This window comes from Cataglyphis hispanica, chromosome 24, assembly GCF_021464435.1.
Source record: "Cataglyphis hispanica isolate Lineage 1 chromosome 24, ULB_Chis1_1.0, whole genome shotgun sequence".
In the NCBI taxonomy this organism is placed as follows: domain Eukaryota; kingdom Metazoa; phylum Arthropoda; class Insecta; order Hymenoptera; family Formicidae; genus Cataglyphis; species Cataglyphis hispanica.
In genome coordinates, this window is record NC_065977.1 from 636,156 (window position 1) to 658,936 (window position 22,781).

A 22,781-nucleotide genomic window follows, 5' to 3' on the forward strand; every position below is an offset into this window, starting at 1 on the left:
TATATGCAAACCACTATTATATGCTATACTTTGAAAAAGATGATAGAATCCATCACTAGATGGCTTTCGCTTTAACGATTTATTTTTTTGACGTTTAATATATTAATTAATAATCGCAAAATTCTTATTAATTATAACTGCGCGATATTAGATATCATTCTATAAATCAGTTTATAGAAGAGATGCGTGAAATAATATTTTATCGTAATAGAGTTTTTATAACGATGAAGAGAATGCACAAGTTTCTCGCATGTGCACATCACCATATAGATTTGTATATATATTACTTCGAATCTACTCCGATCGGAAGCGTGTGCTAGTGATTGCACAACTGAACATCGATCGCTAACGTGAAATATTATGGCAGATCTGCTCAGTGGGTGTTATCACATTGTCGTAAGCTTCAAGTAGCTTCTGTATCAGACTCCCGATTGCGCCTGCATCTTCGTGGTTCGTTTTACGACCTCGGATTTGCACGCCTGCACGGTCGAGTCTTCACGTCGCTCCTCGAAGTACCGCGATTTCCAAATTGGGGGGCAATCGAATAGGTCAGACGAGGTAATTTGTCGCTTCCATATACAGGCACCGCAGATAGCGGTACGCCATTTTTTGTATTATTTAATCACAATATATTTTTTTGTTTTGTTTTTTTATCTCTTTTCTCTTTAAAATTTATGTTTAATAATGAGTAAATTAAGTTTTGTCAAAAAAATAAATATTAAAATATTGTAAGTCTTTATAGATTTCTATTTAAAGAGTTGGGTAATAATTAGGTTATAATTATGTAGTTGAACAGTTAGGATCTTTACATATATTGAAAAAAAAACTTAAGGATGCAGCTAAAATATTTGTTATTATATATAAAACTTTATTTTTTTATTTTTAAGTAGAAAAACACTAATAATTTATAATTTTCATTGCTTCAACTTTTAATTTTTTCCTGCGCTTCGCTATTAATCTCAGAAGAAATTTGTGTGAAAAGAAGATTCCAATTCCAAACTTCATCAGGTTCCTTCACCAAATTTTCATTGTACAGTTTGTCTGCAAGAAGAGAAAGGCTGATACCGTCCAATGATGTAAATGCTGCATTTTTCACTAGATCAGTATCCAATTCCTCATAAGCAGTCATTCTATTTGCATTGATTCTGAAAATTATATTCCACTTTAGTTAGTAATTGAATCTCGTGGGATATATCTTGATAAAAAAATGCTTTTCTTTTCTTTATTGAAATAATTTAATCTGAATTTTGTATACAGGGTGTTCCTAAACTGACGCGAAATTCTAATCCTGTCATTCGTGATCTTTAAACTTTTCCCATTTAAAAACTACCGTAGTCTTGATATTTTCATATTAGAATTTTTGTCTTAAAATGTTACAAAGAATTTGTGATTAAAATATTTGTCGCCAGTTTAGGAACATCCTGTATATATTATAATTATATAAATTTTAATAAGAATTTTAGTAAGAATAAATAGTACTTACGTAGGAGCACTTGCAATGTCGGATGAAATATTATCTTCCTGAATTTCATCTAAATCTGGTATAACAGGAATATCTAAAAATACAAAGATTAATAATGTTGAAGAAATACAGAAACAAATATTTAAATTTTTCATTTCTTTACTGATTATTTTATATTATAATTAGAATTATACAATATGGATAGATATATTAATTATAATTAATATATGCTGTATAATATAATTGATTTTAAATCAATTTACCATCTTCTTGTTCTTCCTTCTCGACAGTTCGAAAACGGTCCCTAAGGAACAGTCTGTCAATGACTACAGTTGTTTAATTTTTAATCTTATGATCCTACATACTCACTGTTCAATAATATTTGGCATCATCCTTGATCTAAGCAATGAAAAAGACATTGATTAATCCTACTTAAAATTAAATTTAGTTTATTCATATACTTTGTTATTAACCCTTATATTGTACTATTCTGAAATATGAACAAATTTTATTTTATAACTAATCCCAATAACTTACTTGCCACTTTTCAGTTCATCGCCCCAGCCAGTTTTCCTAGAACGAGGTGGAACTACCGGTCTTTGCATAGGCATAGACTTTCCAGATGATAAAGAAATTGGACTCTCGAGAAGATCATCATCGGATCTATTCTCTTCCTGCAAGTTGTTTTGACCTGCACGTCTACCTAAGCGAGGTATCAACTAGAAATTGATTAATATAATTTTTTATTTAAACTATAGTAGTTTTCCCATCACAGAATTCTCTAAAATTATTTTATTTATAATTATCAAAAGTTTCAATAATCGACTTTTTCATTAATGTGTTATAAAAATATAGAAAGAATGTATTATTATAAAAATATAGAGTTATATTATAGAGATATAGAATTATAGAAATATAGAAAGAAATTACTTTTTTGGAAGTGATCTCAAGATCAGTAGCCCAGTCCATTTTAAACAATTTTTATAAACTTTTTTCGATATATGTTCTATAGGGAAAAATCTAACCAAGCATCAAAGTAAGAGAGACAATTCCTATTGTAAGGCACTTCAAATAGTTCAAATCACTTCGAATCAGACTCTATGTGTTTGACAAGAAGAGTATGTGACAGCTTCTAAATATCATATGTTTGCGAACGGTAACCATGACAACTTTATACGTAAGGTTCGTTCGAAAATCTATCCATGAGGTAAAATTGCATTTGATTGACCAATCAACAAGAAATCTTTATCTTTGTTCTTTACGTCATAAAAACAAATATGGCGGAAAGCTCCTTCTAGCTACGTGTTTATGCTACAGCATCTGCTCTATTTTCGAGAAGTTTAAAGAAAAGTTTCCGAGAATTTTGTTAGTCCCATAAATATGACAACCAAATTATCGGATTTATTGTTTAAGAGAACATTTCTTTTGACTCGTTTTCCCTTTAATCTTCACTTTAACGGACACACGAATCCGAGAGGTTAGTTTCTCCGATATTCGAGTTTTTATTTTAAGAAGAGCATACATTAAGCGAACAAATAACGCACAACATGTTTATTAAAAAAATATTTGATCCGTGTTCGATCTAGCTTGCTTAAGGTAGCAAAGAGCATTTTTGAAATTTGATTTTCTCGTATTTGTTATATCTTATTTATTCGTTTGGTTTATACACTATACAGTCAATATAAATATCAAAATCATTTCATAATGATCCATAATGTAAGCTAATTTTCATACTATATATGGGAATACTGCTCTTATTCAATTACTGAAGCCTAGCAACATTACATGGTTAATATGAGTTTGAAATACCCTGTGATGTTAGCACATTTTTCTTTTTCCTAACATTTCTTCTATTATTATAATAAAACAGAAATAACATAATAATAATTTCAATTTCTTCTATCCTCATGTTGATTAACTAGTTACCAATTTTTAGAATATTTATATTTGCGAAAAATAATTTCTATGTAGCATTTCTACATAGTATTCTCAAGCAATCTTTTTAATATAATTTATTAACATGGAATTATGTGGGGTATGCATATACAATATTCATAGAAAAATAAATAGGAAAATAAATTAAAATTTATTATATTGCTCTGTTTACAAAGAACAATAAAAGTGAAAGTCGGGCTTTTAATAGTTTGTAATTATTGGTCTTTTTTTTGGTACGATTGCGACGATATTATATCTCAATAATTTTTCGCATTTTCCACTTGATATTCATATTCCTCGTCATCCGGATTTACCTCGCAGTCATCGTCGTTATTTGGTACTCTCACTTTATTGTATCTATATAATAACAAAAATATGTAATATATGTTATTAATATATGCTCGATCTTCAATCTAATGATTGGATTTTAATTTACAGAGTGGGAATATCTGACATTGTGCGCTGTATATGAATGCGTACCTAGTAAAGTCGCCTTTACAAAGCCGCCAAGGTAGCAGATCGATCTTGTCATGTAGCATAAACGACATATCCGGACTAACAATATATGGTGTGCCGGCACCGGAGCCGCGTGTCAACAGTCTTCTCTCCTCGTCATAACAACAGTGCTGCGCGCCGATGTTCTCGCTTCCTTGTGCCGGTAAGGATCGCACGCAGTAAAAGGCGCCTTGTTTGTAGACGAGCCGCTGCGGATCGTTGCTCGCATCGCGCCACCGAAATTTCTTCTGTCGATTCTTATCCCAGATTAAATCGTCGTAAAAAATATCATTAGGGTATCGACATGGGCATGCTGGTAGTTCGTCGATGGATCCTGCAGGATATATTCAAAGAGGTATTCATAGAGATATTTTTATAAATTTATACTATTATTAAATATATATATATATATATATATATATATATATATATATATATATATATATTAGAGTACAGACTAATACTATTATATTTCTTATAAAAAAAATCAGCATCTCTTTTTTTGGTAAAATTTTCTGATATGCATCATTTTTGACACATCTCATTGTTTAATATACCAATATAGCACATTATGTTTTCATTTTTATAATTCTGTTATAATTAAATATAATATTAATCTATTAATCTAGTATCGGTTTATATCCTATTTATATAGGATACTCTGTATGTATATCTAATTTGCAAGCACATGAAGTATATTTACCCGGGAAAGCTTGCTCAATTCTTTCCCTGTTGTTCAGCCATTTCTGGCAACGATCTTCGTCGTTGCTCGTGTTACCGATAGAATTCGATCCCTTCAGTATGTCATGATCGTCCTTCGCGGTATCGTTTTGTAGCGCCTCGAATAATTTTGCCAGAAGAATATTTAAACCTTCGTACTCCTCTTTGTCCAGAGATTCGGTGCTTATATCATAAATGTCCGCGTTTTCGCTTCTACTTGTCCGACTCCGAAAGAATATATCCATATCCACAAAGTTTTCGCCGGAAGGATCGATTTCTTCAGGAGATTCCGATTCCGAAATTAATGTAGTTTGTTCATTTTTTTCTTTCATTAAAATACTTAATTGCGCGTTCGATTTTATATGATCGCTTCGGCGATATCTGATTTGTACAAGATTAAATTTCTCATCTTTTTCGTCAGGTGATACAGACAAATGTTGAAGCGGTGAATCGAGTAATCGTCTCTGAGTTTTCACTTCGTTTGTTTTATATTCGACATTTTGTATTGTTTTAAAATTTCCGATCTGAAAAACGGATAATTCCTTAAATCTACTTATCTCGGTGGCGATATATTACTGTAATCGAGAGACAAGCTCTATAAGCTGGAAATTACAAAAAATAAAAAAATAAATCTATCTAAAGTTCGTTTCTGAATACGATTATATTTTTTCCAAAAGTATCTTTCTTCTGTATCTATATATAATATTGAAAAGCGATTATTTATTCTTGCATAAAGTTTTAATGTATAAATTTTATGATTTCCTCGAATTCTATGAAAGATGCTCTTCGATTATTAAAATTACATCGACAAATATTGCTGATGTGATACAGATTGCCGGACTCTTCTTCGTAAAATATAGTTTGATCGGAAACATATCCATTCGAATTCGCATATCAAGAGTCAATTCATCAAAGAAAAGAGACCGAAGACCGCCGTGACTATGCGATACGTAAAAGGCTGACACGATCGCGACGACATCAAAGAACGCCGGCGTTTGGCGCACGGATAGAACGGCGGCGGGGAAGAAAAGGGGCGACGATCCCCGAGCGGGGGAGAGAAGTTTACTTCTGAGAAACGGCACGCCGCAAGATCGTTTCCCGTCAATGGCGTAGCCGCTTGCCGGTAGCGAAACGAATTTTGGAATTTGTCGAGTAAAATTTGAGGAAACAAAAATAACGGTAAGAAAAATTTTCGTATCATAGCTTCACAGAATTTTAGCGGAAGTTCGATTCATCTTATCGTCAAAATCGATCGAAAAGTCTATTAAAGTCAACAAAAGATAAAAAAAAAAAGTAATGAATTGTGAAAAATTTAGAATACTATTTAAGTCTACTTTAAGAAACATACTATGTGTTTGCCGGATAATAACGGAAAGATGAGAAATCTCTCGATTAATTTTTTTTTCCATAAATCACTTAGAGATTCAAAAGAAAATCAGTTCCATGAATCAATTAGAGATTTAAGAGAAAAAAGATATCGCCATTTTTTCAGGTATACGAATCAGAAATATAAAAAGAGAATAGATATGCTAATATGACGAGCAACAATTGGAGAAAATAATGCAATTTAATTCACTAAGAAAGGGTTTCGAATAAATCAAATACAAAATATATAGTTTTCTATTGCCGGCGCGGTTTATTTGTTTCTATTTCATTGTTTCAACTTCATAATCTGTGCAGAATTATTAGTTCCAGTACTTACTTGATAATTCTTGCTATTGAAAGGAATCGCTAAAATCGAAGAGAAAATTGCCGCGAAGCAAATCATACGTAGCGCTTTCATTTTGTCAATACGTAATTCGTTTTTCAGGACCACAGCATTTCTCTTCTTAGACACTCGACGTTCCAAACATTTACTTCGTACTACCACAACACATGAGCGATATTAAATAATACACAAATTATTCGATCATTGTTGTCTGTTTTTCTCTTCATCGAAGATTCTTTCGTGTTATCGTCTCTTGAGCGGTGTTTGTTGACGATCTCGGGAGTCGACGTCCGCGTTTGTTTACCACCGCATTCCTCGCGCGCCGAATACGAAGAGCACCGTACGGGACGTAGGGAGGCGAGAGCACTGATGACGCGTGATGTAAAACGGACGATATAGCAAAAGAACGAAGAGGCCGAAGGGTCGAGAGAAGATTCCAAAGGGGGGAAAAGGTAGGCGAACGCGGCGTGCACCGTTCAAAGGCCTACCACTATGTGCATAGTTGTGAACCGGTGAAGAGTCTGTCTCACTATAATAGCCAGCAATGGACAGAGGGAAAGAGAGAGGTAATGCCTGGGATGACAGAACACCATCGAGCTGTTGTATGCTATATAGTACAGTCGCGTGCATTAATGGTGTCCGTTTCCTTTGCGCTTATGAAAGAATGTTTCGCGATTCGTGTTCTTCCTTTTGTTCTTTCGCGAGCGCGAGATACCCCGAATTGATCAGCGCAATTAATTTTTTACAGACAAAAGCTAACTTTTTGAGATATTATAAAGAAGGATAGATCGTTCAGTATGGATGTCGAACACTATTAATGCACGCAGTTGTATAGCATGCGGTTTAAAACCGTTCGGTTTCCCTTTGCCGCATGCTTTTTTCACTTTCCTTTCTTCTTTTTCAAGGATATCGATTTTCTTTTTAATACAATGCAACTGTTCTTCTCTTGTATCTTCTATCTTTATCTCCTATTTTCTCCAATTGTTTCAAGATCATCGAGGATCGATCTTTTTTCAACTTTGAAGCAGAATTTCATATGATTTCAAAGGACATCCTTATACTTGCCCGGTAGATTTTTCTTTTCTCGTTCGTTCTATTGATAGCGATAAAGTTTATTTTTCCCGAACGGTCGACCATTCCTACCGCAGGGATTAATTACCTCCGTGATCTCGGTAAATATCTTGTAATTATTGCAATGATATTTTGCTATGTCAAATTTGCCTCATATAATATATATATAAAAAAACGAGTTTGGCAACAGCCTAATCTAGTCAAAGGATGGAAAATACGAATCTCTGTATCCGCATTTATCCTTTGTCCTCATTGCGTTAGAATCTTTCCGCGTTCGTCCCTTCTCTCTTTTCTCTCTTTCTCTCTCTTTTTGCTGTGTGTATATATATTTATATATTTATATCACAACGCGCAGGGATTTAAATAACAGTGGAATGCAGCGAAACGCGTTCCGCCTATTTTTAGTCGGACAGATTCAAAAATACACCCACCGTGGATTAAATTTAGCCTCAGGATGCAGGAGCGGAATGCAGTATAGCGGCACGCGAACGATCTCGAGTATCGTGCGAAATGATATGCAAATTCGCGAGTCGCGTGTAAGCCCGGCGCTATTACGGGGACAAAATATAGATATCCTATATCGATATCCGCGTATCGAAAAAAAAGAATAGTAATGCTACAGATGCGACGATATCGAACACGAAAGTATTTAGTATCTTTAAATATTATATCATTATTATCACACACACACACACACACACACTGCGATGAATCATTCTTTTATATAATATCAAGAAATTTATTTTTTATATGAGAGAAAAAAGATGAAAAAGATTATAAATTTTTTGGAGCAACATCACTTTTTTTATTATAATTTTGAAGATGCAATGCAATTTTGATTTTTTTGTATGATTCGGGAATAAAATAAGAAGGACTGATGTGCTGTCACGCGTTTTAAGAAAAAAGGAGCAGAAGAGGGAGGGGATGAATATAAAATTAGACTGAGTAATGAGACCTGTTGTAGTATATAGCACGTGCGCTAAAAACGAAGAAGGTCACGGTGCACAGGAGGAAAACAAGCTGGGGAGAGGAGCAAGAGAACAAAGTCACAAATGAACAAATTTGTTGAACGAATTCACGTAATCACCCGCAATCTCGTTCAATTCTACGAGATTGCGCGACTTCACCGCGGGATGATTATTTAATCGAAAGATCAAGACGGCGTCTGGTTTTGCTTAATCTTGGAGATCTCAAGGCCGATTATGACGTTAATAAAAAGGATTTCACGTTATTAAAATACACAATATGCCAGGCATTCTCGCGTGCATTCTTTTCAAATACTGAGACGTGAAATGATCATCGTCGCATCAGCTTTTGCCGATGCATATATGTCTGTAATGATATCGGTGACGATTTCAGGAAAGACTGATAGCCACGAGCTTGCATTCCGTGACTGCATTACTACAATCCCAAACCATTACTGCGGCGCCAAACTCGTCGTCAACGGACTGCTGTTGCTGTCAACTTACTACGCTTATAAATTCTTGCCCCGATTTTGCGCACGAAAACGAGCCAAAAGATATCTCCGAGTGCATGAAGTTTTGATGTTACCAGAATTTTTATTTGTGTCGCGAAGAAGGCATCATAAGACGATAAAATGATGCAATGCAATCATTGCATCCTGTAGAATTAAACCAAGCGTCGTTTCTCCTTTTCAGAGATTTTTTTAGCGTAGAAGGTTTTTTTAGGCGGAATTTATTTGTCAATTTTCAAATCACAATGACGTTGCTAAATTATCATTTATTTCGTTTTTGTGTTCTTGCTTGGCTATAAATAAGTTCGGCGAAACATGCGTTACATATGTACATGTACAATTGAACAGTCTATTCTTCGTTCAGCTTCCATCATAACAATAATTTAACGACGCTTACGTAATACTAATATGGATATACATATATATATATATATATATATATATATATACTCGTTAATACATACCGCGTATCATACTACACGCTTTTGGGAATGTTCTTATATGCAAGTAGTTGTGTTATAGCATATCGATTTAAGGATTGGATTTTAAATTTCTTTGAAAATGAGTGCTAAGAGAACTCTCCGTGTTAAAGGCAATGATTAATAATATAAAGAGTTTTAGTTTATATACTGAAATCCTTTGAATAATTGAATTACAGGAGAATTAAAAAACGATACGATCAGCCAACAGCATAACTATTTACAATAAAAATCAATTACTTCCGTTTGAGGTGTGATTGTGTAAGTAATTATTTGCAATAAAAAGAGGAAAAATCAGCGATTATAAATGATTAGCACATTATTTTATGCCAATTATAAAAACAAAAGAATTTTCATATTATAGATTACAGTATATAATTTTGTCAGATTTACAGAGATTTCTCTATTTATGCCGATGCCCGGTTACATCTGTTCTTTAAATATCACCGTTTCTTCTCATAACATTAAATCATGTATCTTTGCGATCAGAATGGAATTCACGAGCAAATTTCAGTCTTTTTGCTTAACGACATCCGCAACGGTCCGCGACCATGTCCTCGTAGTTTTTGAGCACGACGTTTTTATTGTCAAAGAAGAGGATACTGATGCTCTGCAGCTTGATCGGCACGCAGCAGGGTTTCTCGACATCCTTCACCAGGCCCACTTTGTGTACGATCGCCTGTATCGTCGCATGATTCGTCGGCCGTTGATCCTGACTGAGAGGTGATTCGCACACACCCTTGCACTGATAAGCGGAGTAGCCGGGCGGCGCGATTATCGAAGACAGCCCGATCTCCTGGAAATCGACGTAGAGCTCGTGTCTCGTGCACGTCTCGGTCGTGTTTAGTTGTGTCGTTAATGTGTATTCATTATCCACTGAGCGACGTTGTTTTGTGATCGATTGATTAAGCGTCCTTTTACCTAGCAGCTCGCGAAACTCCGCTCTCTCGTAAATATCCATCGATGTCAAGATTCTCGAGATCTTTTTCGTGTGATTCTTCGACACAATTCTGGCGGTATGTTTCTTGGATGACGTGACATCGCGACGACGACGCCTCATCGCCGCTTCCAATCCCAAATGCTTCCACGTTTTCGATACCTGATCTTGAGAATTGTCATAATCGTCAGGTTCATTCCCATTCCTTATTCTTTCTTTCGCGTCTTTTCTTTGGCCGTTGGAAGAATTCTTTTTCCATTTCTTATTCTTTCTTTCGCGTCTTCTCTTTGGCCGTTGGAAGAATTCTGGCTCGCGTCTATGTGCCAGCAAAACTTCCTCAGATTGACCGTTTTCTCCTAATCTCCTTAATTTGGTATAGTGCTTCAGCTCGTTATAGTCATCAATATAGTCCTTCAAATTAATCTCCTCCTCTTTATAATCTTCCTCCTTGCTCTCTTTCTCTATCTCTCGGTCCTTGATCTGATTTCCGTAAGTGTAATAAGAAGATTTGCTAGATCGATTGCTGTTAATATCGTCAAAGAGTACCAATATTGGCTGTTTGTTATGATGATAATCATTTCGACGAGAAAATTCTACTGATACTTTGTTGTCAAACAGATTCGACGCCGTCACCAGGAGTCCCAAATTTGGTTCGCCGTTCAACCATGCGAGAACGGCCTGTGTTACGTTGAACACCTATATAAATTTCATCATGTTAAATAATAATGTTATATAGAAATTAAATAGTAATATTATTATAGAGTGAGCCTAAACGTTCCGGCCAGACTTTGAGATTTTATAGGAAATTTAATTCAAAAAGTTTCCTATAAACATGAGTTGAAAAATGCTTCTTTAAAAAGTTAGCGCGCAAAAACTTCTGAAATCACAGTTATTTTATACATTTTTACAAAATATGCGTTTTTTAACAAAAAATACAAAAATTATAAAGAATTACATTATTTTTCAAATGAGATCAAAATGTTGTAGAATGATGTTCAGATTTGAGATAATCAGTTTCAAATATACAAAACATTTTTTTTGGCTAATGAAGGTAGAGTTTTTTAAAAATATTTTTTATTTATGTTGTTATGGCCTTAACTAATTTTTAATCTTATTTCAATCATTTTGATCTTATTTAAAAGATAATTTAATTCTTTACAACTTTTGTTTTGGTACTTTTTGTTAAAAAACGCATAATTTTCTTGATAAAAATATATAAAATAACTGTGATTTCGAAGGTATTTAGGCGCTAACTTTTTAAGGAAGTATTCTTCGACTCATATTTATAGGAAATTTTTTTTCAGAATTAAATTTTCTATAAAATCTCAAAGTCTGGCCAGAACGTTTGGGCTCTCCGTATATATATTTAACAATGTTATATTTAACAATGTTATATTTATCAATTGTATATTTAACAATTGTATATTTAACAATTGTTAAATGTATGTAAATAATGGCAAAAATTTATATGTTCTAAATTTTTGATGGATACTTTACGAATAATTTGATAAATTATCAACATTAGCAAAAGTTTACTGAAAGTTGTGTTTAAAAATAAAAGAAAAAATAATTTCTCGAGAGAGCTTTTTCCGATAATCGGATGTATCGTACGTTATTATAATTTGGATGAGTAATATTAAATATTTACAAAGATACAATTAGAAATTTTAAATAATAATAATAAATTCTTTAAAATTGTGAAAATCTATAATATAAAAAAAATGTATAATCTTATTTTTGATAAAAATTTTATTATTAATAAATTAATTGAAAGATTTAGTAGATGAGAGAAAATAATTATTAATGAAATTATAATTGATGAAAAGAGAGAGAGAAGAATGTTTACCTGCCAACCGAAAGTGTGCGCACCGACATAATAAACATTCAACAATCTATGAAGATTCGGCGCATCTAGGCTGCGGTCATCCAAGATTTGATACAATCTTATCTACGCATAAATAAATGTCAAGTGTCAGTCCACATTTGACATCACTTGATTGAAAGAGAACGTACATTAGAGGATGACGTGACAACGACACGACACTGATAGTACCAGGCACTTACCAGATAATAAGGATATGGAGAAAAATTCTCCAATGGCGTTTTTTTCCGATAGAGATGCAGCTCGGCTCCCAATACCGATTCGTTTATCTCCAGATCCGAGACATTGAAGAAATAAAAATTCGATAGAGAAGTGTCTATGTGCGATACGAAAAATATTATTAGATTGCGTTTAGTTTCTTTGTTTTTTTATGAAACTCGTTGAAAGATACTATTTTGAAAATACTAATCGAAAAAAAAAAAACAAAAATTACCGTTTTCGATGAAACTGCGCACGATTTTGGCGTTATAAGGATTCTGACATTGCGTGTCCTCGCTGGAATCGGTGACGGTATTATAGAGTTCCATCATGAATTGCGGTATTTTGTGATGCTCCAGATTCTCACTTTGATTCCGAATACCGAGGACCTGTTGATGTAAAATTTAAACAGCTATTCGTAACTTATCGCAATAGAATGATGAATTTAAATTTATCGATGTATCGCATTTGGTTCCATAACGGGCAAAAAATCGTGAAAGTAATTTTCAAAAATTTGATATCAAAAGATCTTTTGCAATATGATGCTTCGAATATAATAAATACTCGCGTTTACCGCGCAATTAAATACGAATTGACGGATGCACTTTGAATTCAGATTATCGCATTATTTATTACACACACGACTTAACATGTTAACGTTTACATTTATTTGAAGCACTATATGTCAAAAAGTCACTTTATCAAGATTTATCATTTATACAAACCTCTTGTATTTTTTTCAGAATCTTCTCTCGGGGTTCGCGATTGTTCTCTAACTGGTCGGAGGATTCCCACGACAAATCTTTAAGTCCTTGCTGATAGCCATTCTTGCTCCTAAGGGAATCTAGCTTCGGATATGCGTTAACGTCGCTCAGAGATATTAGCACTGATAACAGCACTAACAACCAAGACAGGACGCTTTTCATCATCACCGTTAAAATGAATATTCACGTATGAAAAAAAGGTACACAATGGGGCTTAGACCCACAATTTTTGGGAAATGCACGTGCAAATCAATCGCACACCAATTATGTTTTCATTGCGATCTAAGGATGTCAACTAGCGTTTTCCTTAATCGTCTTTATCCGGTATCCAGAAAGACAAAAAAAAGACAAATCGCGCAATAGAGTCAGAGTAAACTTTACCGAACCGAACGAGAAGCTAAGTGCTATATGGGAGATCTTGGCTGCGTGGAGTCACCTTTATGCTACGCCGGGAGTTACCTCCCCCGCGACTCGTTCGCCCCTCCGCAGCATGGACTCTTCTCGCTCTTCTCTCTCGCTGTTATTGGGCACAACCGACCCCACGAATCGCCACTTTGTCGCTTTCGTCAACGTCCGTTAATCCTTTAATCCACTGACAAAACTCGTAAAGCATGCATCAAGTTTATTTGTACATAAATTACATGGAATGTTCATAAAACGCGCTAAACTTTGACAATGTATACGACGAAAAATGCGTCGAGTAGGCCGAAAGAGATCTTATATACGTTGTCGTTAAAGAGCATGATTAATAACATAAAAGATATTCTTATTAAAAAATATTTCAACTCTAATATATTCGCATTGTATTCTCGGATATTTCTTTGTATTTTGATATGATATTTTTCTAGGAAAAGAAGGATAATTGATTTTTTTGATTGATTCATAAAAAAGCTGATTTATGATTTATTTTTTATTTTTTACTATATATTGATCGCGATTTAATTGTTCGAGATCGATGAAATCAAAGCGAGATTCTAAAAAAATCGAGAGATACGTGGTCACGTTCCGACGATGACAGTGTGTAGCTATTAAAAACAGCGGGCGCTTCCTAAATTCCGCGGATTCGTAAGTGTCGAGTTATGTGATTTGTCACGCACCAATATTTAGATGAATTTGACGTCCGATGTCGACGATATTTATCGCTTTCTAACGAGGAACTCGCGAAAATCATTATTTATCCTGCTAAAATTTCATCGATTTATTTTAGTATAGTTTTGTGTCTAATTTGAATCTTTGCGTGTGTCCTTTTTCATCTCCCTCTTGCACATACACACATTGTCGATGAATAATACGTTATGTAAATATTTCGTGCGATAAACATCCACCGAAGATAATCGTCGCATGCCAAATTCGCAAAAGACATGGCGAGAATTATTAAGTATACTCCATACCGCGGCTCTGATTGCCTTTTTCTGAGTTTTAATTACAGATTATAAAGTCATTTTATTATCGATAAATAAGCTGGGATTTAGGAAAGAAAGAGCGGAAAGAATATTAATCTCGCTCCTTGAAGAAAATGTTGTTGATTTATTTAGTCATGATAGATTAGTACATAATGCATTTAGGAACATGAGTGTGCAAAGTATTGTATATCTAACACACTATCGTAGCATTGTATATTTAACACAATATCTTTCTTTCTCTTTTTTGTCCTTGATTCGATTTGAGTATGACTGGCTGCTGTAATTTCAATTTAGATGCAGGCACACTGAGTGATCTGAATTATTTCTCTCTTCGCACCTCGTCGGGTTCTAAATTTAAAACATGACGCTTTAAATATTTATTTTGTACGTGAAATTGTTGGATTAAAACATTTAAAAAATATTAAAAATCCTCGGATTTAAACATTTGAAAAATGTTTAAAATTTGTTTATTTTTCGAATACACGAAACATATACGTGGATAAATAGAAATAATCATAAATTACTCTACCTGTACTCGTGTACTTTGAATGTGGTTGGTGTGCAACTATGCTGCTTCGAGTATAGACCAGCTAGACATCTGTATGGCTCTTTCTTATCACGTAAAAGGCATGTTTCCGTCTCGTTTCCTGGACATGTTCCGACACATTGTCCGACATTTATTTGCTGTCGAAAGCAACGAAGATTAAATTGTGATGTATCATCAGGTACAAAAAAATTTAAGTCGAGATACGATAGGAAAGATAAAGACATCTTTTTAGAAAAATTAAAGATACAAAATATACATTAACGACGTATAGATAAATTTTTCATAGCAACATCGAATATGGTTTTTATCTTTTCAAGTTTATCTTTTCTCTTTTTTTTCTTGCTTTTTTAATGATTAATTATTATACATTTCTTACTCGGACAACGGGTCTCACGTCGGTTGTATTTGTACCCTCTTTGATCGTTACTTCGCTGTAATCCAACACAGTCTCCATATGGTCCATTCGGTGACAATTACCGGCGCAGCCGCATTTCTCTACCACTTGATAGATTTCATCTCCTTTAAAACAGCGTAAATCTCAACTTGAATGACTTTACAATACATTTTAACTCTTTTCAGAATCCGAGTTTCAAATCTCGCGTCTACCATCGCATTTTTACGTACCATTTGGCCCTTTGACGCTGATTGTATTATTTCGCACCGGTTTACAACCAAGATCTTGAAAAATGAAAATATACAACATAAGACCTTTGGACTTTAAGAAAAACGAAGTCGAATAAGAGTAAGGATAAATTAATTTCGTTTTTAATTATTTTGAATTGTGAAAGATATTGAAATTTCAGAATATTACTAATTTAGAAAGAAAGAGCTATCGCTCTTCTATTGCTCTCAAGATGCTGACAGTAAGTGTATGTGAAAATAATCGCAGTGCCTGGCCAAAGATAAAGAGACCATCGTTTTTACGAAGATTTGATACCTTTATCGCAATGACCAAAGCAAACCCCAGTATCTACGACGGTCTGGTGCGGTGTGCCGGAATGCACGAGATGGATGTAGGATTCTCGTTTGCAAGATGTTTCCGGCAAACACTCGCAGGCGTCTATAGCTTCGATGACGCGAACACCCTGCAACGTTGACACTCTTTCCAATTTGGCGGCTCTTGCACGACAACGGGAATCCAACGAGCATTTCTAGAAGCAAACGGAATATGTACGAATAGTCGTATGAATAGAAGAAAATAGAATATATTACGAATCTATTATTTATTGTGTATCTTTGTGATAATCGAACTAGTTTTGAACATTTTCACGGGATACGCAAAAAAGAAAAAAATTGAGAAACAAATGATTTGTAATTGTTTTAATATATCTTCGTATATTGTTATTAAGAATATATAATATCGGCCGTTTCGATAAATCTCTTCTCCCGCGACCGCTGTTCGTGCACGAGATCTCGCTCATATAATTTCGGAATTTAGTGGCTGGACATTCCGGCGCCGTGCGGAGGAGCGGTGACCGCGATGATTCGACCTTCGAAGGACGCATCGTACTCGATCGTCTCGTACATTCGGCGTGCAACGTCTCTACCTCGTTCGGTCCGGGTTCGCCATTCGATCGGCTATCGCGTCATTGAGGTGCGTAGCGTGGCTGTCGTAAAATCGGATCTCCGTGTCCACTGATCGGATTGCGTCACGTGACGAAAATAGCCCTCTTCTCTTTTTTTTTCTCTCCTGCTAGCGGAAGATCCGGGAAGATATGCGAGAAAGACGAATGTTTATCTTAAGAATTTTTATTAGGACGCTTTCACTTTTTTTTTTCGAAAAAAAAGTACTTCCTAAAACGAAGTTTCAGCGAAATCATTTTGAATTATTTACGTGCTCGCGATATTTAAATGTTAATAGTTTCAAAGATAATTTTTTTACTAAATAGCAAATGGTAGATATGAGGAATCAGGGTTTCCATAAGACTTGATTTGTGTGTCTTATGACTCGTAACAAACATTATCTATTTTTTCTTGAGTAGTCCGATATCAAATCTTTAAATCCGAGGAGAAATACATCTTACTTTAATTCTTTGAAACTATCATTATGTACAAAAAGTTTATTTTCATTATTAATATTAATTATCTAATATTTCATATTTCAGAGAAAGTACACGATTTAAAAATTTATTTAGAATTATAATAAAGTTATAAAAGAAAATTTTAAAAATTAAAATTATTTACTTAGTTTCTTGTTGAATAATATTTCGTTTTTTTATAACTGGAATTTTGTTCGGTAATAATGACTTAAAGGAAATTTTTAAACTTTTTTTCTCAAAGTGCAAAGCAAGTTAGATTTTAATTAATAATAATCACGTTATTTTATTATTAAAATATATTAAGAATAACTGCCTAAAAAATGATAGTAGCATTAAAAGTAAAGTAGTACTAAAATTGTTAACGAAATCTACATTCAGCGTTTAAAGTTTTAAGGACACCTATTACATGATACAAATTATCGGCATATAGTTACATTACAAAGAAAGTGGCCAGGGATATTTATCTTGACGTATCTTTTCATTATCACGTTAAAAGTGTCGTACGACATTCTTCTCAATCGTATTTCAGAAATTAGATTTTTTTAATTTCACGATTTGATTCCCCGTGAATGAATTTACAAGTAGAAAGTATGATTCTAGAACATGATGATATCTGTATCACAATGACTCTTAAACCGAGCGAATGGTGATGAAACATCGAACCTTACAAGTGTTCTCCGAATTATTTGGCAGGAATGCAGTACCGAACTTGTAGCTACGCGTAATCTGCGTGATTCACGCTCGCAGAAGCATCTTAGAGATGTAAGAATAATGTTTATTCGCGTGTAATAGTTAAGGGAAGCGCGTTGTTGTCTCTTGAGTTTTATCAAATCTAAATATGAGAAATTTGCAAAATATTATCCGCAATTTTAAATCGTTTGATTTATATATGTCACTAACAATGAAGTAATCATATCTGAGAATCTCAACTAAGTTTTATCATAAAATTTATAAAGCCTTTTTCAATTGTAATTATGTAACAACAAGATTGATATCGTTAGATTTAATCTCTTTGATTTGTCTAGACTGTTGCTGATTTAATATTTATGCTAAGAAAGGAATCAAGTCTCTTATATGATTGGAGCAAGAGAAGGGGAACAAAATTATGTAGAAAAAAAAGCCTACCTGCACTGCTGGACGACTCGCATCCCCGGGATCGTCGGAAACGTGTCGCGGGCATAATTTTCGGCAGTGCCCAGCGTCGATTTGGATAGTTTCTCCGGATATCCCTAAACAAAATTATTCATATTACATGCATGTCACTTGTATTGTAACAAATCACAGCGATATATGAAACGCTTCATAATATTTCGAGCGCAAACGTGAAAAAATAGTCGTTCCCGATGTAGAACGTAGATAATTTTTACGGAATAAACAGCGCGGGTGTAGATTTATCTGCTTGTATGAAAAATTAGAAGAGAGGCGCCACAGAGCGAGTTCTAAGAAGGGGTGGTCTGAAAAGAGGGTGAGTGAGTCAATTGTTTGAAATTGTTACAACTCTGCTATTTTTGGCACGAGCGCGTAGGATTCCCAGAGTCGTCTTTGTCGTCGTATGATTTACGTTTGCTTGTATCCTCAGGAATACTCGCGCCATATTATTTTGTCATCTTTCCTTTTCTTTTTCTCCTCCAACTCGCGTTGCAAATATCTTCGCGCTCCGAATGATATGTCACAATCCGTGAATCGTAAAACCCGGCGAAAGACTTGTTCGATCTGAGATCGAAAAAATATTAAAAGTATCATCTGAACTCTCTTACATGATTTATCATATTATATTATATTTAATAAGAATATGTCTCAAGGCGTTTTAAGATTGTTAAATCAGTTATGATTTAAGATAAGTAATTTCTATATGCGATTTGACCAAGACGGTTCAAATGCAAGGCAAAAGCCATATGATGTTTTAATGGAAATATTAATTTCGATTAAAGCATTCAGGATGGTCTTCTTCTTCGTAAGCAGTCAAAGGTCGCGTTATTCAATTGAAGTCAATAGATCGATGTGAGAATCTAACGCATGGCTGACGCGAAATTCGTTCAATCCAAAAGAACGATGTATTTTGTCTAATCGACACGAACAGATATATAAAACAGAAAACATTTAATTCTATATATTAACTTTATAATATCTTCTCTTAAAAAGTTATAATAATTATATACTTTACTAATTGTATACTTTTTATATACTTTACACTCTAAAGCATATTTTTCCCATGTTTAATGTTAAATTTTACTATTAATTTCTTAATTTCGAAACTTGCAAATCCGAATCTGTTTTATGTGACATGCAAACACATCATAACCGGATGTTTTAGGATATCTGTCGATTAAGCATACAGAATTAATTTGCGATAAAGATCATGTTCTTCAGATTTCTTTCACACAAATGTGATATTTTTTTACATTGAATTAATCTAGAATTAATCACATTGAATTTAATTTAGTGATATTAAAGAAATATCAAGGAATCACACACATCAACATTTTATGCACTCACCATATCCGACGTCGATCATCTTTTCATGCCGGGCGCAACAAGAGTGTTGTCGCAGTTCTTCGGAAGACACTTTCTTTTCGCTTCCCAATTCTTTCTCGCAGAAAGCTAAGCAAAAAAATCGCAAAATAATCATTGATGAAATTTAAGGACCTAAATTTATTGTGGGAAACAGATAGACTGAAATTATCGATTTTAAATAAAAGTTGGAAATTTTGATTCTTAATTGAATGTAGTTTAGAAAACAGATATAAATGTATAACTGAAATCAAATCCTATGATTGATTTTTGTAGCAAAAACAAAAAGTGTGATTTTAATGAGTTTGATCTTTTGTTTTGTAAATTGGAGAAAAATGAATCTTATTTTACTTTACCAACCATTATATTAAAATATCAAAAAATATTTATTCATGTATCTAATATAGTAGCATCGAAATTTAAATTCATCAAAATTCTATTAAAAACTAGAATGTAATTAGTGTAGCTGTGTATTATAATTACTATATATGAAAAGAAAGGAAATAATTCTGAACATTTACAAGTTGCGGATATTTTATTATATGTATTTTTGATTAAATCAAAATTGTTGTTGGAAGAACGGTATAAGTGAATGAATGACAAAAAAAGAGTCGTTCAAAATCTATAATTTCTAATATCTAATATTTATCACTATGTTATAGGTTTAGATGCGGGAAAAACGAAATAAGAGGAAAGAGCAAAAAAGGAAACGGAGAGAAGCGCTGTGATGTTACCTAATCGTAAATTAACCACGCAAACTACGGCAAGGACTGCCCATTGCCCCCTTATACTTTGCATACGCATTTCGATATCCAGTGAATGAACGTATGTATCGTGTCGTATGGAAACGAGATTGTCAGAAGAGTAATGCTGCGATCTTTATAGCACCGATATCGATAAAAAGAACGAATCAATGATATCCACGATAATCGATTTCTTATAACAATCTCATCGCGAGTTTGAATGACTAGAAACGTATTAGGAAGGAAATTGGCGCGATATTTTCGCTCCTTTCTTTTTAGTGTCACGTGCAAATTTGAATTGTATCCAGATAGATCGGAATCAAGATAGATCAATCGCGATCGGGTCGTGCTGCCCACGCGGTTTGCAATCTGCGAGAAGACTGACTGTGGCCGACTGAGAGACGTCCGGCGTGACAACAGCGGATCTCTATTAATCTCGTTTGGTGAACGGGGTCCGCCTCGGGGTGATGGACGACGAGCAGACCGTCCATCAACTCTCACCACTCACCACCGCCGATCTGTTTCTATTGGTTGTCCCGGGAACTTTTTAGTTTCCACCCTGGATTGCGAAGAAACAGGAATTCGCGCGAGAAAGCGAGCCTCTCGTTATCAATATTTGTCAAGATATTATCTTTCGTATTTCTTATTACTTTATATTTAACTAGTAGCTCGCAGCGTGCCGTGTTGGAAGATAATCTAGATCTGTTATTTTTATCTGCAAGATGTACGTATATTTAGGCAATTAACCGATCCATCGATTAGTTTCCTTAGAAAATTTTAAGTTCAATTTCTTAATATTAGTATTACTATTTGCATCTGTTATTGTCATGTTTATCAAATATCCACTTCGCATAAATAGAAGGATTAGAAATATAGAACTGATACATCTATGAAAGAATTGATTTGTCTCTATACTATTCGATGAAATCATTAGTTGTATGTATGTATGTCGAGCTCTATATCCATAAGATTATTTCTTAAAGTTGTGATATCTCGATATGACTGATGTAGAATTTTTTCTTATTTTTTTTTCTTTTTTTGGGTTTTTCTAATCGGGAAAAGTGTCCACGATTTCTTAAAAAAAATAGAATTTCATTTGTATGTGCAATCTCTTTTTCTCCCTTCTTTGATATTACTAGAAATCAGGAGGCAGAGGAAAGAAGGTAAAAAAGGAGACTATCCCTCCTTCGTACTTTCTGCGCTTTTTGCCGTACCACCATCGTCGCAGCACGGCATGGAGGGAGAGAGATTCGTCCGGTTGCAACATCATCGCCTCTGATTACACCGGGAGATCTCTCTGTCTCTCTCTTTTTTTTCTTCTCTTCTCTTCGTTCTCTACGCTCGTTAACACACTCCCTAGCTACTGCCAAGATCGTTGAGAGGTCTGCGAGAGGTCATTATCATTACTCATAAATTACCGCGCGCGCGCGAATCTCAATTTTGTTCGCTGCAACCTGAGAACGGGAGAACGCTATTTGACAGAACGTCCAGTGGCGTACTAAGGGGATGCGAAATAGGATAACAAACGAATAAAGGGGAAAGAGAAAATGTGCATTTATTATAATTTTAATATAAATCTTTTAAGGATTCACAAACAAATTTAAAAAGGAGGGAGAGTAAAAAAATACGCTCTCTCCTTTTTATATTGAAAATTGATATTATAAGAATGCACATATGCTATTTTACAGGAGTAAAAAAGTACCACTTTAAATATATTTTTTGTTTCATTCAATGAGATATTTTTTTGTGATTTATATGCCTGGCATGTGTATTTTTTAAATTAGGATGATGTAAATAAAAAAAATCAGAAGTATCAATAGAAATAAATATAAGCTTTTCGATGTGTGATTACAGAATCAAATCAGAAGGATGGAAAACATTCATGAAGACGCTGATAGTGGAGATTGTATCTAAACATAATTCAATGATCCTGATTTATTGTGAGACCTTATTACCACCTTTATTTTAGAATCTACTGATAACCGGGAAGATATTTTTGTATTTTGACAAGTATTAATATCGATATTAGTACTATTTATTTATTTGTCAAAAAATAAAAAAAAGTTGCTTAATTAAGAAAAGATAAAAATAACGTTGACCATATAAAAGTAATGTTGTTATCTGTTTCATTTTATCCGAAATTATTGTAAAAATATAGTTAATAAATTTGTTAAGAATAAATTAATATCAGATTCGTTGAGATTATTATCTTTTAAATAAAAATAAATTTCGAAACATTTATTATGCATTTTAATATAATTCGCATACGTTTTTGAGATTCAGATAAAATTTTTATTTTTTTGGAATATTAAAATTTATTCGACTATTTTTTACAATTGCATTGATAAGTAATATAATAAATATTTAATGCTTGCTAAAAGACAATCTAATACGATGATACACAATGAAAATA

The 22,781-nt window shown here is 33.8% G+C and overlaps 4 protein-coding genes and 1 long non-coding RNA gene across 14 annotated transcripts; 1 reads left to right on the top strand and 4 right to left on the bottom strand.

Annotated features, from left to right (window-relative positions):
* The first annotated feature begins 3 nt into the window (after nucleotides 1-3).
* Nucleotides 4-22,476, top strand: LOC126858344 (uncharacterized). 10 transcript variants are annotated; one of them, XR_007688640.1, is made up of 10 exons: nucleotides 7-597; nucleotides 2,014-2,174; nucleotides 2,475-2,644; nucleotides 2,780-2,939; nucleotides 3,836-4,055; nucleotides 4,188-4,247; nucleotides 5,444-5,791; nucleotides 6,423-6,886; nucleotides 13,105-13,325; nucleotides 20,288-20,435. It is a non-coding gene; the product is annotated as an uncharacterized LOC126858344 (long non-coding RNA). The 10 variants fall into 10 exon arrangements; XR_007688647.1 differs by lacking the exons at nucleotides 2,475-2,644; nucleotides 2,780-2,939 and adding an exon at nucleotides 22,223-22,476 and having other exon boundaries at nucleotides 4-597; nucleotides 20,288-21,761; XR_007688645.1 differs by lacking the exon at nucleotides 2,780-2,939 and having other exon boundaries at nucleotides 8-597.
* LOC126858338 (intraflagellar transport protein 43 homolog B) lies at nucleotides 727-2,534 on the bottom strand. Its single transcript, XM_050608589.1, has 6 exons — nucleotides 2,393-2,534; nucleotides 2,000-2,181; nucleotides 1,832-1,861; nucleotides 1,726-1,766; nucleotides 1,484-1,556; nucleotides 727-1,145 (listed from the first exon to the last, which is right to left on the bottom strand). The coding sequence occupies exons 1-6, from the start codon at nucleotides 2,429-2,431 to the stop codon at nucleotides 923-925; spliced, it is 588 nt and encodes a 195-aa protein (XP_050464546.1). The 5' UTR covers nucleotides 2,432-2,534; the 3' UTR covers nucleotides 727-922.
* LOC126858325 (isthmin-1-like) lies at nucleotides 3,530-6,457 on the bottom strand. Its single transcript, XM_050608572.1, has 4 exons — nucleotides 6,315-6,457; nucleotides 4,596-5,136; nucleotides 3,878-4,226; nucleotides 3,530-3,754 (listed from the first exon to the last, which is right to left on the bottom strand). Exons 1-4 carry the CDS (start codon nucleotides 6,393-6,395, stop codon nucleotides 3,655-3,657), a joined length of 1,071 nt encoding a protein of 356 aa, XP_050464529.1. The 5' UTR covers nucleotides 6,396-6,457; the 3' UTR covers nucleotides 3,530-3,654.
* On the bottom strand, nucleotides 9,112-13,290 carry LOC126858314 (uncharacterized). The gene is made up of 5 exons (XM_050608549.1): nucleotides 13,087-13,290; nucleotides 12,597-12,750; nucleotides 12,346-12,479; nucleotides 12,128-12,229; nucleotides 9,112-10,977 (listed from the first exon to the last, which is right to left on the bottom strand). Exons 1-5 carry the CDS (start codon nucleotides 13,288-13,290, stop codon nucleotides 9,868-9,870), a joined length of 1,704 nt encoding a protein of 567 aa, XP_050464506.1. The 3' UTR covers nucleotides 9,112-9,867.
* On the bottom strand, nucleotides 14,630-20,496 carry LOC126858332 (uncharacterized). The gene is made up of 8 exons (XM_050608580.1): nucleotides 20,360-20,496; nucleotides 19,611-19,715; nucleotides 18,240-18,343; nucleotides 16,013-16,226; nucleotides 15,700-15,753; nucleotides 15,452-15,594; nucleotides 15,058-15,212; nucleotides 14,630-14,876 (listed from the first exon to the last, which is right to left on the bottom strand). Exons 1-8 carry the CDS (start codon nucleotides 20,427-20,429, stop codon nucleotides 14,819-14,821), a joined length of 903 nt encoding a protein of 300 aa, XP_050464537.1. The 5' UTR covers nucleotides 20,430-20,496; the 3' UTR covers nucleotides 14,630-14,818.
* Nucleotides 22,477-22,781: the final 305 nt, after the last annotated feature.

What these genes read in the sequence shown, in the direction of transcription:
- LOC126858338 (XM_050608589.1), bottom strand. Translation starts at nt 2,431, where the DNA reads ATGGACTGGGCTACTGATCTTGAGATCACTTCCAAAAAA. An exon ending in GATGAACTGAAAAGTGGCAA is followed by an intron (nt 1,862 to 1,999) that starts GTAAGTTATTGG and finishes TTCATTGCTTAG; the next exon opens with ATCAAGGATGATGCCAAATA. An exon ending in GACATTGCAAGTGCTCCTAC is followed by an intron (nt 1,146 to 1,483) that starts GTAAGTACTATT and finishes TATAATTTTCAG; the next exon opens with AATCAATGCAAATAGAATGA.
- LOC126858325 (XM_050608572.1), bottom strand. Translation starts at nt 6,395, where the DNA reads ATGAAAGCGCTACGTATGATTTGCTTCGCGGCAATTTTCTCTTCGATT. An exon ending in TCAATAGCAAGAATTATCAA is followed by an intron (nt 5,137 to 6,314) that starts GTAAGTACTGGA and finishes TCCGTTTTTCAG; the next exon opens with ATCGGAAATTTTAAAACAAT. An exon ending in TGTAAAGGCGACTTTACTAG is followed by an intron (nt 3,755 to 3,877) that starts GTACGCATTCAT and finishes GTTATTATATAG; the next exon opens with ATACAATAAAGTGAGAGTAC.
- LOC126858314 (XM_050608549.1), bottom strand. Translation starts at nt 13,290, where the DNA reads ATGATGAAAAGCGTCCTGTCTTGGTTGTTAGTGCTGTTATCAGTGCTA. An exon ending in GCGCAGTTTCATCGAAAACG is followed by an intron (nt 12,480 to 12,596) that starts GTAATTTTTGTT and finishes TATCGCACATAG; the next exon opens with ACACTTCTCTATCGAATTTT. An exon ending in CTCCATATCCTTATTATCTG is followed by an intron (nt 12,230 to 12,345) that starts GTAAGTGCCTGG and finishes ATTTATGCGTAG; the next exon opens with ATAAGATTGTATCAAATCTT.
- LOC126858332 (XM_050608580.1), bottom strand. Translation starts at nt 20,429, where the DNA reads ATGCGTATGCAAAGTATAAGGGGGCAATGGGCAGTCCTTGCCGTAGTT. An exon ending in CGTGGTTAATTTACGATTAG is followed by an intron (nt 19,716 to 20,359) that starts GTAACATCACAG and finishes TTTTTTGCTTAG; the next exon opens with CTTTCTGCGAGAAAGAATTG. An exon ending in CAGCGTCAAAGGGCCAAATG is followed by an intron (nt 15,595 to 15,699) that starts GTACGTAAAAAT and finishes GCTGTTTTAAAG; the next exon opens with GAGATGAAATCTATCAAGTG.